This window comes from Limulus polyphemus, unplaced genomic scaffold (assembly GCF_000517525.1).
Source record: "Limulus polyphemus unplaced genomic scaffold, Limulus_polyphemus-2.1.2 Scaffold833, whole genome shotgun sequence".
NCBI classification, from domain to species: domain Eukaryota; kingdom Metazoa; phylum Arthropoda; class Merostomata; order Xiphosura; family Limulidae; genus Limulus; species Limulus polyphemus.
Window position 1 is genome coordinate 9,651 of NW_013666443.1, and position 14,654 is coordinate 24,304.

At 34.1% G+C, this 14,654-nt stretch overlaps 1 protein-coding gene across 1 annotated transcript; it reads left to right on the forward strand.

Moving 5' to 3' along the window:
• The first annotated feature begins 3,401 nt into the window (after positions 1-3,401).
• On the forward strand, positions 3,402-9,230 carry LOC106460769. Its single transcript, XM_013920505.2, has 2 exons — positions 3,402-3,687; positions 7,141-9,230. Exons 1-2 carry the CDS (start codon positions 3,621-3,623, stop codon positions 9,000-9,002), a joined length of 1,929 nt encoding a protein of 642 aa, XP_013775959.1. The 5' UTR covers positions 3,402-3,620; the 3' UTR covers positions 9,003-9,230.
• Positions 9,231-14,654: the final 5,424 nt, after the last annotated feature.

Sequence of the window (14,654 nt, forward strand, 5' to 3'; positions counted from 1 at the left end):
TTAGTGTGATGTTTATTTCTTTTTTAGGTAATTACACGCGGCTAAACTGTTGTTTGTGTGAAATACTTTGCAAATAAAAAACAAAACTAAAGTTGAAATCGTCGCCAGTCGTCACGTGATGACAATGACATTGTGCCATAGTGTACCATACTCGTTGCACTGAAAAGTTTGACTAAGCAAAAAAATATGTAAGGTGATTCTGGATTGAAAAGCCAATACGCAATCCGGACTCCTCGGACAAAAACCTCTCTAACGATATGAGATGTGTAGCGTTTGATCGAGAAATTTGGGAGAAAAATTCCAGACAGTCAAACAGAAGCTTATTATTTATATAGATGGTGTACTATTATATGTTTCTGCTCTTAGTTTGTCAGCTTCTATTGGTATTTTTGTCGATTTTTTACACAGTAGGAATTGTGAAACCATGAAAACTGCTACTAAGATTTACAGAAAAGACAAAGTAAGTAAGAGGTATGAAATTATGGAATAAATAACTAGCGTTTCTATAATAATAAGAGAAAGCATAATTAGAATAATATTTTAATTTAAAAAGGAAAGTATATTGGATAAACTATTACTAATCTTATTTAGTTCTGAACACTTTTAATATACGTAATTTATATTATATGTTTGTATATTTGGAAAATATATGTATTTAATTTAGATTGTTTACGTTCAGTTGAAAAAACGGTACTTGCAGTGCCGCGTCAAGGCACTGGTGGGCCCTGAGCGTGTGGAAACTAGTGGACCCCTTTGATTACCTTTGTTTTTAAGAAAATACTACACAATTTGATAAACTCAACCTATTAGTTATAAATAATTTAGAAATAAAAAAGAAAATTATGTTTTTTATAGAAACTGGTTTATTATTTTCCCGAAAGAGGGCCGAAGGGATCACCTGTGGTGTGTTGTCTGCCTGACACTAAAATGACGTCACATAAGTGACGCTTGACGTTGCAATTTGTACTGTCATGACGTCAGTAAAATGTGCGCATGCCATGAATCACGAGAAGAATTATGCACTCTGTAGGCTACAACACAGCATGACATATGACCTTCAAAACCAAGAAATAAAAATATTTGAAACTCTTAATTTTGGTTTTATTTACTCTTGAAACAGAACACTTTCGGTGACCCTACGGAAGTACATCTAGTTATTATTTTATTATACACTTCATATTTTATTATTTATTATTATACTCGCAACACGTGGTGTACTCTGGGCAATTGCCCCTTTTGCCTATTGGGTAAAAGGGCACTGGGTTTTTGAATGTTTTTGTTATAGATTCTCGGTGAAATTATATCCTGGAGAGTGACCTTTGAATTCACAAAATTGGTTGAAGAAATAAATAAAGGTGAGGAAAAAATAGAATAGTCTGATATTCCAATGTTTGTTATTTGTATCCACAAGTGAATTTTATTGGTGATTTGGTTATACATTATATATATGTATATATATATGATATCCAATGTAGGTGAGGCCTATAATTATTATGAAAATTATGGGGTAATATTTTTTACAAATATACACTTAAAATGTATATGTAGACCTAGTTTTGGTTTAATATTCAATAAGCCATCACCATGGCTTATAATGTGAATGAACAGTATTGGTAATGAAACTGAGTTATTCACCTTACATAAACCTTGTATAATTTAAATTACATTAACCCATCAGCCAGTAAAACAGTTCGTTACCTTCGCTTGCAGTGGTGCTTCATTTTGTACTGACAAATCAGCTCTATGACCCTCCTCTCAGCTTGATTGTACTGAACACTAATTAGGGTGTTCCTTTTTTTTTCACCTTCCAGGATAGCCTCACTTTGAATAAAGTATCGTATCCTCTCTTTCTAAAACCATTAGGATAGCCTTACTACGAATACACTATCATCCCTTTCTAAAACCGTTAGGATAGCCTTACCACGGATACAGTATCTTCTCTTTCTAAAACCATTAGGATAGCCTCACCCTGAGTACAGTATCTTCTCTTTCTAAAACCATTAGGATAGCCTCACCACGAATACAGTATCTTCTCTTTCTAAAACCATTATCTTTTGGGAGATTTACTTTTATAGACATTCCTCTCAGGCGTAACTTTGAACTATATATTACTTGTTTTTTTTCGTATCAAAATTTTGTCTTTCTGCTTAAACAAGCGGAGCTTCCAACAAACCAGTGACACTCCAACAGAACCTGAGGCACTAAATCGTTTTTACTGATGCTACTGAACTGAAATATTTAACAATCTTTTACTTCAGGGTCTTTGAATACACATGTTCACTTATTTGTGCTATTTTCCCTTTTTGTGTGCCAGTGTTTTTTTACCCTTTGCATTTTGGCATTAGTATTATTCTGTATACGTTTCTAGAATCTTTTGTTTGCTTTTACTTTATTTTCTCGTTATTGAATATTATTAATAGAACTTTGATTTTGTTATTCCTAAAGCTAACAAAGTATGGGCTTTCTTACTTCTCTATAAAATTCTTAATTTCTAAATCACGTATACTGGTAGAGATACCTTTGTCTTTTACTTCAAATCGTGTATTTTAGAAAAAAAGTAAATAAATAAATATAATGCTGCTATAAGGAGTAAATATCTCCAGTATAATTTACATAAACTTTTTAGTTAATATCTACTGGTTTTAATCCCATTCATACGTTACTGAACTGAATAATGACCAGTCAGGGTTAACACCGTCCCGTTGTTATTTGACTAATTTTAGTTGCTTTTGAAAAACATCAATACAGCAGAAAATTTAAAATCGTTTTAGAGCTATCTAGTTTTTTAGGTTATTTTAAAATAAAAAAATTGTTATCAGAAAATAACATAAGAACTATTTTAGAAAACAAACTAAAAATGATAAACACATCTATCTATTTATATTGATAATGAACCATTAATAGAACAGTTCACCGAGAAATAAGAATATCATAAATTCTCGTTTTGTTTGAAAACGTACTGTCTGAAATACATTTGCTGGTGATGGGTTAATTTACGAGCTTCACAGATGCGTGCTTTCCTCAATGAAATATTAAGTAAGTCAAATATATCAAAAGATAATAAAAAATAAATATTGAAATTTCGTCATAGTGTACTATTCTACAAATTGCTCACACTTAACACTACGTTTTTATAGATTTTGGTCAATCTACAATAGTAACCTAAAATGTACGTAGCTCTTTCCTGTACGTCCTCAGTATTTTGGGAACCAGTTGAAATGGTAGTTTCAAAGACTGACCTCTAACCATTCTTTGAAAACTGAGGTGCGTTGTTGTTTAACCTAGGACACAGTATACTGAGTATGCTAACCCTAGCGTTCAAACAAAAATATAGGTAGTTGTCGGAGGTGTGGCGTAGGGCGGGCAACTAAAGGGCGCGTGCAGCACGAACGCGAAACCAGTGACAAGAAGCCGACGAATGTGAGAGGTGGTCATTGTTTGGAAAGATAGAGGAGCTGGTCGCCTGCTATTTTGTCGACCTAAAAGCACCAATGTCCTTCAGCCGTGTCCATTAGATCGTTAGGTATTAGCAGTGTGGTGGATAAAGCAAAGGTGTTAGTGCGACCTGCTGTGACCGTAGTGTGTATGGGGTAGAGAAAATAACTTATTTCAGTGGAAACATGTTTGTGAAAATGTGGATGGTAGCAACTATAGAGTGTTTAATAATTTGGTTATCATCTGTGAAAGGTAAAAATATTTATTATTTGAAATTAGTGTTCAGTCAAAACACAGAAATCCCGTTTATTTCATCCTGGATGTTCTAAGATTAAGAAATATATAATTTGAATTTCAGGTTTAGTGGTTATAACTTCATTATACTTTTCACTTTAATTTTACATCTCTACCAATTTCTTAGTGCTCATTTTACTTTGTTTTTGGGCAGGGCGTGGCTAAGTAGTTAGCGTATTCAGGCTGTAAATCCGAAGGCTCATGGTTAGCAGCTTGTTGTCACAAAAACGTCACTATTCGGTCAGATAAGAATAGCCCAAGAGTTGGTGGATGGATGTTATTGATTATCTGCCTTCTCTCAACTCTAGAAGCTCAAAATTTGGGGCGGCTGTGTGTAAATAATATTTTTTAGCTTTTCGTGAATATTCTGGAACAGACAAATACATTTTGTTTTATCATTAAAGAGTTGTTTGTTTGTTTGTAATTTAGCACAAAGCTACACAATGGGCTATCTGTGCTTTGCCCACCACGGGTATCGAAACTCGGTTTCTAGCGTTGTAAGTCCGCAGACATACCGTTGTGCCACTGGGGGCCATTAAAAATCAGTGTACCACAGTAAACATTGCAAAGTTACTTGTCTGTTAAATTTTAGCAATGAATATAGACATACGTGCATCATCCATTTCAGTCGTCTTTAAAATGTAATAGCTAAAGGTGAGATATTGAGATATTTTTTTAAAATAGAAGAATGGAGTATAGTAACATTTTTCTTTCTTTAAAAAAAAACAAAACATTTGGGCAAAAAATGTTCCAAACTGTACTTTCTATATCATCATTATTTGTCAGATCTTAAATGAAATTTTAACATAAATGGTTTAGCACAAGGATTATGAACCTTAAATAAGCTAGTATAATTTCTTAGTTAGGTAAATAGATGTCCAAACTGTTAGCAGGCCCTTAAGTTACGCTGCAAGATGCAACAAGATACTTAATACTTTGATCCGGGTATTAAGTTTCCGGATTCAGTCTGAACTCTGGCGAAAACAAGCTGTACACAATTCTCCTCTATTGTCGCTTCTCAGGTAAAAACCAACATCCCTTTACGTTAGACACTGTAATCCATAAAAATACGTTAAACGTTATTAGAGATGAATCGAAGATCATATTCTTATCAAAATATACAGAACATGTGTGAGAATATATATAATCATGATAACACCAAACACAATCAACTTCTCCATGTAAAACAGAAGTTCGGTTTAAACCAGTATTCTAGTTTTACGATCTCTTCAGCACAAAATTGTTTCTACTTTTAACTTTATCTATATAAACAACACTTTTATCATTTGAATTAAATGGTTATATCTGTAATAGTGAGACACTTACACTATGTGCCCAGCACACTTAGAAAAAGAAAGAAAGAGGGTAATATTCAGTAAACCGATAGATAAATACGACGCCGAACCATGATCTAGGACTTGGTAGGTGGTGTGACGTTACATCTCAGAAAGGCTTCTAAATAAATCCATCTTTACTGGCTTGATATCGATTTCTAGTGTATAGAATGTATAATAGCATTTCAACAGCACACTGTGTGTGTTGCACGTCGCTGCAGAGGTAAACTTTCATTTAATACTGCATTTTTCTCTCTCAAATTACCAGAACTAATTAGATTCGCTGGGTTACAACACACAAGAGCTCGGTTGAAACGTTATTTATATCTCAGTTGTTTACAAGACAAGTCTAAAGGTGACGACTAAGCTGACGAAGCATGATTTGACGTGAGATTACATTATAATAAGACTGTTAATAAAAGAAAATGAGATTAAAATTATATAAATATTAACAGTTTTATTGTCATCTAATATCACACCAACTACTTATCTGTCTAATTTTCCATACAATTATGTAAAATACGTAGTTCATTTTAGAGCTAAGAATTATTTAATAATTAATTGAATTAAAATGTATCATTTGCATAAAATCGTTACAAATATGGATTGAAACGAAACAAAGCTTATACATTAAAGATGTTCAGGTCTCACTGTTAGTTTCGTCTTTAATTAACCTTTGTTTATAAATGATGCTTACTTTTACGTTTTCTGAGCTAATATTTTTAAGGATGAAGTTTATAGAATGAAATGAAATATTTTACTTTACGTTTAGTTCATGGTAAGTGCCCTGTATTGTGGAAAAAGTATGAAAATAATAATATATAGGTTTGTTTTGAATTTCGAGCAAAGCTACACGAGGGCTATTTGCGCTAGCCGTCCCTAATTTAGCATTGAAAGACTAGAGGGAAGGCAGCTAGTCATCACCACCCACCGCCAACTCTTGGGCTACTCTGTTACCAACGAAGAGTGGGATTGACCGTCACATTATAACGCCCCCACGGCTGAAAGGGCGAGCATGTTTGGTGGGACGGGGATTCGAACCCGTGACCCGTAGATTGCGAGTAGAGCTCCCTAACCACCTGGCCATGCCGGGCCAATATAATTTATAAACAGATATAAATGTTGTTGTTCTGAACTATAAATATATATTCATAAGTGTACTTACTTTTGTCGTTAAACTAAATACTGTTAATACTGTTTTCTTTACATGCTCACGATGGCTCAGCGAAAAGGATGGGAGCTTATAACGCTAAGCTTTTGGGTTCGATACTTATTGTGCAGCTCTGTGTTTTACAACGGACAAACAAAAATATTTACATAATCACTGTTATGCTTTTGCTGACGAACATCCAGCCCTATTACGTAATTTTGCATTAAACACACGGAGCTATGAATGATAGTAAACAAAGCTTCTATATACATGTCTTGCTCCGTTGTTATCCATTAAACACACGGAGCTATGAATGATAGTAAACAAAGCTCCTATATACACGTCTTGCTCCGTTGTTATCCATTAAACACACGGAGCTATGAATGATAGTAAACAAAGCTTCTATATACATGTCTTGCTCCGTTGTTATCAATTTAATTTTTTTTTCGTAAAATTAAATTACGCTGTAAATGGTTTTGATGAATGATCAATCATTTTTTTAAAATATCACATCAGTTTCTTTGCGTTTAATTTTTGTTCTCTCAAGACGTTGACCTCGCCGAAACAGTGGTAAGTTTATGGACTTACAACACTAAAATTCGGGGCTCGATTTCTTGCGGTGGATACAGCAAATTGCCAAATATGGCTCTGCCTAAAACAAACAAACAAACAAACTTAAGACGCTTTCTCATACCACTTGGTGAAATAAATCGTTTACTTCTCATGGTGTAACGAATTCTGCAAAAGTCGCGAGTTAGATGTCAACCCCATATTGCTTAGGTTTTACATTGTAATTATTCAACAAATTTAGATTTATAAGTCTTGCTGCATTCTTAAATATATTTCAAATAAAGAAACTGGAACACACAATGTTTTTCCTGTTCCTGTCACAACATTATTAAATAATTTGATTCTCTGTCTTTTCAGGCTACCACGGAAACCTCTCTGCACTGTTTCCTGAAAGTCCCGAGTTTTCTGATATTGAATCTTCTGTTATACGACTTATGATAGATCAAAACAGAACCTATAGTTTTCTTGGTGTTACCGTTAACAACCACTTTCGGTATCGACAGATATTATCCAGTGAAGAAACCTGGAAGTTGATTCCATCTCTCAGGTCTCGTCGTATTTCCCATCATCTTGTCGCTCTTGCTGTTTTAAAGCTTGCTGAAGAACAAAAGCTGACTCTGTATGACCACGTCTTTGGATTTTCTGGATTACTCCGTAAAATCTTTCCGTGGCAACAGTTATCAAACATTGTTGTGGATCATCTAGTGTATGAAATAACCATTGAGCATTTGTTAATGCAAACCTCGGGTTTAGAGTGTCAAATCAAAAATGGCGCCTCATTCAATTTTGAAAACTTCAATGAGCAACGAAGACATGTTAACAACAAAGAAATAAAAGAAAATTTGAAAATAAGAAGATTTGTGAATGTTCTATCATTTCTTCTTTCCAAGCCACTATACCATCCACCAGGGGTAAAACAGTGTTCGGGCGATGAAGGTTTTGTCATTTTATGCTTTGTTATCGAATCAGTCATTGGTCAGAAATGTAAAGATTTCATTAAGAATACGTTTCTATTACCATTAGGGATGTGGCAAACATATCTGAGTGAAAATTGCTTTGAAAGAAATATGTGGTCATCGCAAGCGTTGGCTTATAGTGAAGCGTGTTCCGCAATCGAACCAACAGTGTTGTCTAATTCGACACAAGTAGACCCCGGAAATTATATTTTCAGTTTTTTCGCAGACTGGATATTTTCTGCATATGATGTTCTGCGTCTGTTTTCTTATTATTATATTGATTATATACATAAAATTTCATCACTCAGTTCTTTAAAATTCATTTTCGAACAGGCAGCCAAAGCCCTTCCTCAACACAATAGTAGGTGGCATATCATGGGAATTCGTATTGATAACAACGGCGTTATCTGGATCGAATCGGATCGGTCTAGCAATGACGATTTTGTTATTGGCTGCAAAATAACTCTTGGAAAAATGCAATACCATATTCCTTTTGACAAAAACCAGGATTTTAAGAGCACCTGCTGGTTGTTCTTATTGTCGGCTAGAAAAGGAAACCGACTGAAGAAAACATTGGATAGATTGTGGGTGAAAAAAATAGATTCACGCGAGGAATCAGTATTCCCGGATCTTTTAGATGTCACTTCTCTGAATAATGACCAGAAAGTTAACAGAGGAGTGAAATTTTCTGTTCCACGCATCCTTAAACAGACGTATGAGAGAGCTCTTAATTTATCCAATCTCACAGTATTTCAAGTTAACGAGTATATCTTTTCTGGGCGACACTATTTCTCGTTTATCTTAACCAGCAATATGCAACACAAGTCATTAGTTGCTGAAGCTAGAAACCATTTTAATCGTTTGCCGTCGTCTTATGGCGATCATCTAAATCGTCGAAATCCATTAGAATTATTAAATACTGAGGCATTACCGAAACATAAAATACTAAAATGGAATGGTTCTAAACCTCAATCTATCTTTAATATCAGTGTAAAGCGAATCCTGCTGGAGTCACAAATCAAACTTCACACAAAGAGAGGGTTATACTTAAAAAATATTTTTTGCAGCCTGATTGATTCGGAACTGTATGTCACATTCACTACCAAGAAATCGCGTAAATGGATTTTGAACACTCAATTAATACAGTCAGAAGTTGAAAAACTCTCTCGACAATACGAGAAAAGTGGGTTTGTTATAACAGAATTGTGTGGGTATGAAGAAAATCAACGTCTGTACTTTATGGTTAGGTGGGTAAAATTCTAGTATTCCATCATTATTTCTATAACTACATTCCGCGTTCCTGTAAACATTACTGTTACCAAACATGATGCATTTTTTGTAGAATTTGAATAGTTAAAGTGTATTTCTTTTCAATAATATTTATAGAAACATCTTGTACGAATTTGTATACATAACGCTGTAATAATGAGTCGATTTGGCAGAGAGCGATGTTTCTGTGATAAATGAAAACTGAAAATAAAGAAATTGTGATTCATCACTATATTTGACCAGCGATCTGTTGCACGTATTGCTTTTGTACATTACCCACGATTCTTCACACCGACGATTCCCAAATTTCATTCAGTGGCGACCCCATTTCAGATATCTCGAATCTGCGCCATTCCAGCTTTTCGAAAATGTATTTCAACCATCAATTCCGTCCTTTTTGCTACATATGATTTTTATCTAACAATCCATTCAGTCCTGTTTGCTACATATGATTTTTATCCAACAATCTATTCAGTCCTGTTTGCTACATATGATTTTTTCAACCATCAATTCAGTCCTGTTTGCTACACATGATTTTTTCAACCATCAATTCAGTCCTGTTTGCTACATATGATTTTTTCAACCATCAATTCAGTCCTGTTTGGTACATATGATTTTTATCCAACCATCCATTCAGTCCTGTTTGCTACATATGATTTTTTTCAACCATCAATTCAGTCCTGTTTGCTACATATGATTTTTTTCAACCATCAATTCAGTCCTGTTTGCTACATATGATTTTTTCAACCATCAGTTCATTCCTCTTTGCTCCATATGATTTTTTCAACCATCAATTCAGTCCTGTTTGGTACATATGATTTTTATCCAACCATCCATTCAGTCCTGTTTGCTACATATGATTTTTTTCAACCACCAATTCAGTCCTGTTTGCTACATATGATTTTTTTCAACCACCAATTCAGTCCTGTTTGCTACATATGATTTTTTCAACCACCAGTTCAGTCCTGTTTGCTATATATGATTTTTTCAACCATCAATTCGGTCCTGTTTGCTACACATGATATTTTTCGTCCCATCAAACTCGCCGTCCTTGGTTTTGGATCCGCTGCTTTACATGAAACCCAGTACATGCAAATATTCATTCAAAAATGTATCGTGAATATTCCCATTCTCTATTGTTTCACACAGTTTTATCTATATGTGGAGTTTCACATGAGTGTTACAAGTTGTTTTTATTGCAAGGTTATGCAGGGACGAAATATTGGTTACCATTTCATATCTAATTACGTCTTGGCTATTAAATTACATTAGTTCATCATAAATATTCTATTGAATTATGCTCGCACTTTTATGTTTGCATACAGAAACGCTCAGAAGTAGAATATAAAATTAATACAAATATATGTGAGAAGTATATTATATTCTAGAATTTCGTTTCCATGATATGTTATCTTAAATTCTGTGCTGTTTCAAAAAATATTTCGTTAGCAGTGAAGTACTGCGACAGGCCCATATATAGATATTCTTAAATCGTTTTCCTGTTGCTTGTAAGAAGTAACAAAACTCTATATTTGACCTCACACCATCTAGCAGGGTGGGTGTTATGAGACCAAGGTTTTAATGAGGGTATACTAACGGACACCCTTTTTTTAGCCTACTCTTTATAAACCAGACTATAAGTGATCCCGAACACTTCCCCGTTACTCTCGTTAATATCCCGTGTAAATTTTATTATTCATTACATTGTGGGCCTTGCCCAGATTACGAGACGGCGGACCGTTCAATTACAGTGTTTGAAGGGGGAGGGGGTGGAGCAGTAAAGGGCGAGGAGGAGATGAATTATCTGGCGTGAATTAGAGGGTATATTCAAAGAGTAAAGAAAACATATGGTGGGAAAATACGGTTATATGCTTGCGGCTTTAATAATTACTTGTTTGAACCCAAGGTAAATTCGATCAAGCAGTTCTTTTGCTTTAACTATTCCTGCCTCCGTAACTGCTACCTAAACATATATCTTGTGATACTTCACTCTAAATATGAGGATGGGAAATTAAGGCTTAGTATTTTTAATTCAGTTTACTGATCTTACAAGAAAAACTATTATCGGATCAAAATATTTTCAGGTAAAAAGTGAGTATACGTTACACAAAAGCAGGCTTACACGTATACAGGGCGTTATTATGTCAGACACACACACACACGTATACAGGGCGTTATTATGTCAGGCACACACGTATACAGGGCGTTATTATGTTGCTGTGCTTTGTTCGCGATTATTGTTGCTTTTTTCTCCACTGACCTGTTTGTTTCTAACCCCTGACCTGCTTGTTAAGGCCTGCAAGATGTACGCAGGTCAAAAGGTTTACCATTGCAACCTAAGTTGAAAGAAACTGCTGAAAGACTGAGAATGTGATTATTCAGATTTTCCAGTCATTTACACTAAGCATAAATGTACGAAGCGCTTATATTGTAACTTCATAGAGGTTAAAGTAATTGGTAAGACATGTTACAACTTTGAAATTATACATCTTCATACCTTTAGAGAGATAACTATTAGCCCTTTCCTCAATCTTACTTTAGGAGATTAACACTTGATTCCCGTGCTTAATTATGTGTATTTCTTTATAAGTATTGTTAAATAATCATAAGTGGAACATTATTCAAACAGTCTCACACAGAACGTTTACAACATGTCAAAATACAGCAAATTTACATTATTAAAACAGTCTCTGAGTAAGAAATTATTATTATTTTCACACAGAACGTTTACAACTTGTCGAAATACAGCAAATTTCCATTATTAAAACAGTCTCTGAGTAAGAAATTATTATTGTTTTCACACAGAACGTTTACAACTTGTCGAAATACAGCAAATTTACATTATTAAAACAGTCTCTGAGTAAGAAATTATTATTGTTTTCACACAGAACGTTTACAACTTGTCGAAATACAGCAAATTTACATTATTAAAACAGTCTCTGAGTAAGAAATTATTATTGTTTTCACATAGAGTTTCTTATATCATAAAACTGACTCTTTGTAAGTCTCATCAGTCTAGTAATGTTGATGAAAAAGAGTTTTTTTATATTATAAAACTGACTCTCTTTGTAAGTCTCATTAGTCTAGTAATGTTGATGACAAAGAGTTTCCTCAGTGGTGCCATTTTAGCAAAATCTTAGGGTGGGGTGGGGTCAAAGCTGAACCCTAATTTCTATAAAATACGTAATTTTGACTTTGTACTTTGTGTATATTAATATTAGTACCCATAAACATATTCAATAACCAGACGTTTCACATTTCTCACAAAAAACAAAGTTTGGGTAGGGCAGCTGCCTCTCCTCCCAATTAGCGCCACTGGGTTTTGTACGTTTTATATTAGTTTTTAGCGCAAAGCTACACAATAGGCTATCTGTGCTTTTGTTTTAAAGCAAAGAAGACTGATTGCAATACATTGTTGACAAAATTGTTTTGGTTTCGATACAATGTATGCACACAGAACAATAGAGCGCTCAAGCTCGCTGAGTAGCCGTGGGGATGTTTATTCCGTTGGATGCCACCGTTCCTTGTCATTTTACTGAGTGTAAGACTGCTATCGAAGTGAGCGCTTTTTGACAGTTATTGTTTCTATAAGAAGTATCAAAAGGGGGGATATTCAGTTCAATTCAAACCAATTTATTCGACATGGTACAGTAAAATCAGGTATGTATATAATATCGACTTAAAAAATAATAATAAACCAAACAAACACAACTACATACTCAAACACGTTCCTCTTTTATACGTTTTTTTCGTTTATTCTCCTATCTTCGAAATATTTCTTTCAATCAGTCGACGGAGGAAGTCCCGTTTCGTTCGTGAAATTCCCTCACAAAAAATAAACATTTTTGTTTTTAATAAGTTTCATTCTCAGATTAACCATTCAGCACATACTAAGACTGGCAGATGATGTTGATATGAACACGAAATCTTAGGAATTGCAAAAATTGAATAATTTTCCTGTAACGTACTCTTGAAAATAAGGATTTTGATATACATATATATCTCTCCCCCCCTTACGATTAACAGTTCAGGAGATACAGATCGTGACATACAGACATTTGGCTATAATATACATTGATGTTACTATTCATTCATCTACAAATTTCATGTCATTTTTATATGTCTTGAGGTTTGTCACTGTTTTTTTTTTTTCAGTACTATGTTTTTGTTTGCAGTTAAGCACAAAGCTACACAATGGGCTGCCAATCACGGGTTTCAAAACCCAGTTTTTAGCATTATAAGTCCAAAGACTTGCCACAGGGGGGAGCAGTTCTATATCACCCTTTACTTGTGTCTGAGTTCCCTATGTGTTTATTGATTTGTAAGTTTTTAGCAGTATTTTATGTGCTTTAAAGTTTTTCACACTTTGAAATCCCTACATTTGTGTCTTTAGTCCACTACGTTTCCAATATTTTTCTGCGGTTTAAAATAATATAATGAGTGTTAATGCTGATAGCACATTGTGTCGATTTTCTAGGTGATCTTACAGCCATGCACGTTAATCACAACTAAAGATGTGGCGATACAGCGATACGATACGAGTATCGTATCGTGAAGCCGTGATACGACTATATCGATACATCGTCCGATACGATACGATTTATTTATCTTCACTAAATTTGTCAAGCTTTCAGTAAACATTATATGTCTTTTGTACAGAAAAAATCAGAATTTCTAATAAAGTATTTTTGCTAATAAATTAATGATTCAATAAAGGAAGATGAGTATTGAGTATTACATGTTGTCTTTATTTCTTTTATCAAAAACATTACATACAAAGTAACAACAAATTACCAATAACAAAACAGATAGATAGATATTAACTTTATTTTTATTTTACTTGTCTTGCCAGCTGCCATTTAATTGATCAAACCTGAGAATTTGAAAAACCTGTAAAGTGTGAAGTACTTAAATAAGACAATGTTAGTAATATAGATTATAAATTATAGACAAGACTTGTCAAACTTTGTAACAAATTGTTGGTAAAACTTCTGTATTTAGATAAGTATGGTATCACGACATCAATGTCTATATACGTATCGTATCGACTACTATGATGAGATACTCACCCCTAATCATAACTATCAAGACACACGGCAGTGTGTTGTGCGGCCAAAACAACCTGCTGCAGGACACACTCGGGAGTGATAGTTTAGCGATTTTCCAACTCTGTAATCCAAACTACCGCATATTTTCAGTTAATTTGTTCTATTGGACTCTTACTTCACATACCAAATTTCAAGGCAACCCATTAAGAAATACCTGAGATATAACATCTTCAATTTTGATTGAGTTTCTTCCTTTTTTTTTTTGTTTTTGCACCAAAAGTACGGAAACTTTATTTGATAGAACAACATACTTAACTTTGATGGATTCTTTTTTCAAATTTGGTACACTGATAGATCTTCTCAACCAACAATTACAAATCTCATATGGTGTAAATATAAGCCATATGTGCAAAGTTATTTAACCAAAATTGCTTAAATTTGAAGAACATTTTTGCGCACGCCTACGCAAAAAGTCACGTGAGCTATCGGTCTAACATTTTTACTACAGCTTCACCAAAAAGTATAAAATAGACCGTTTTTAGTTTTTGTCATTCGAATTAAAGATGGCTGATTTAGAGCAGCAAAACTATAAGGTGGA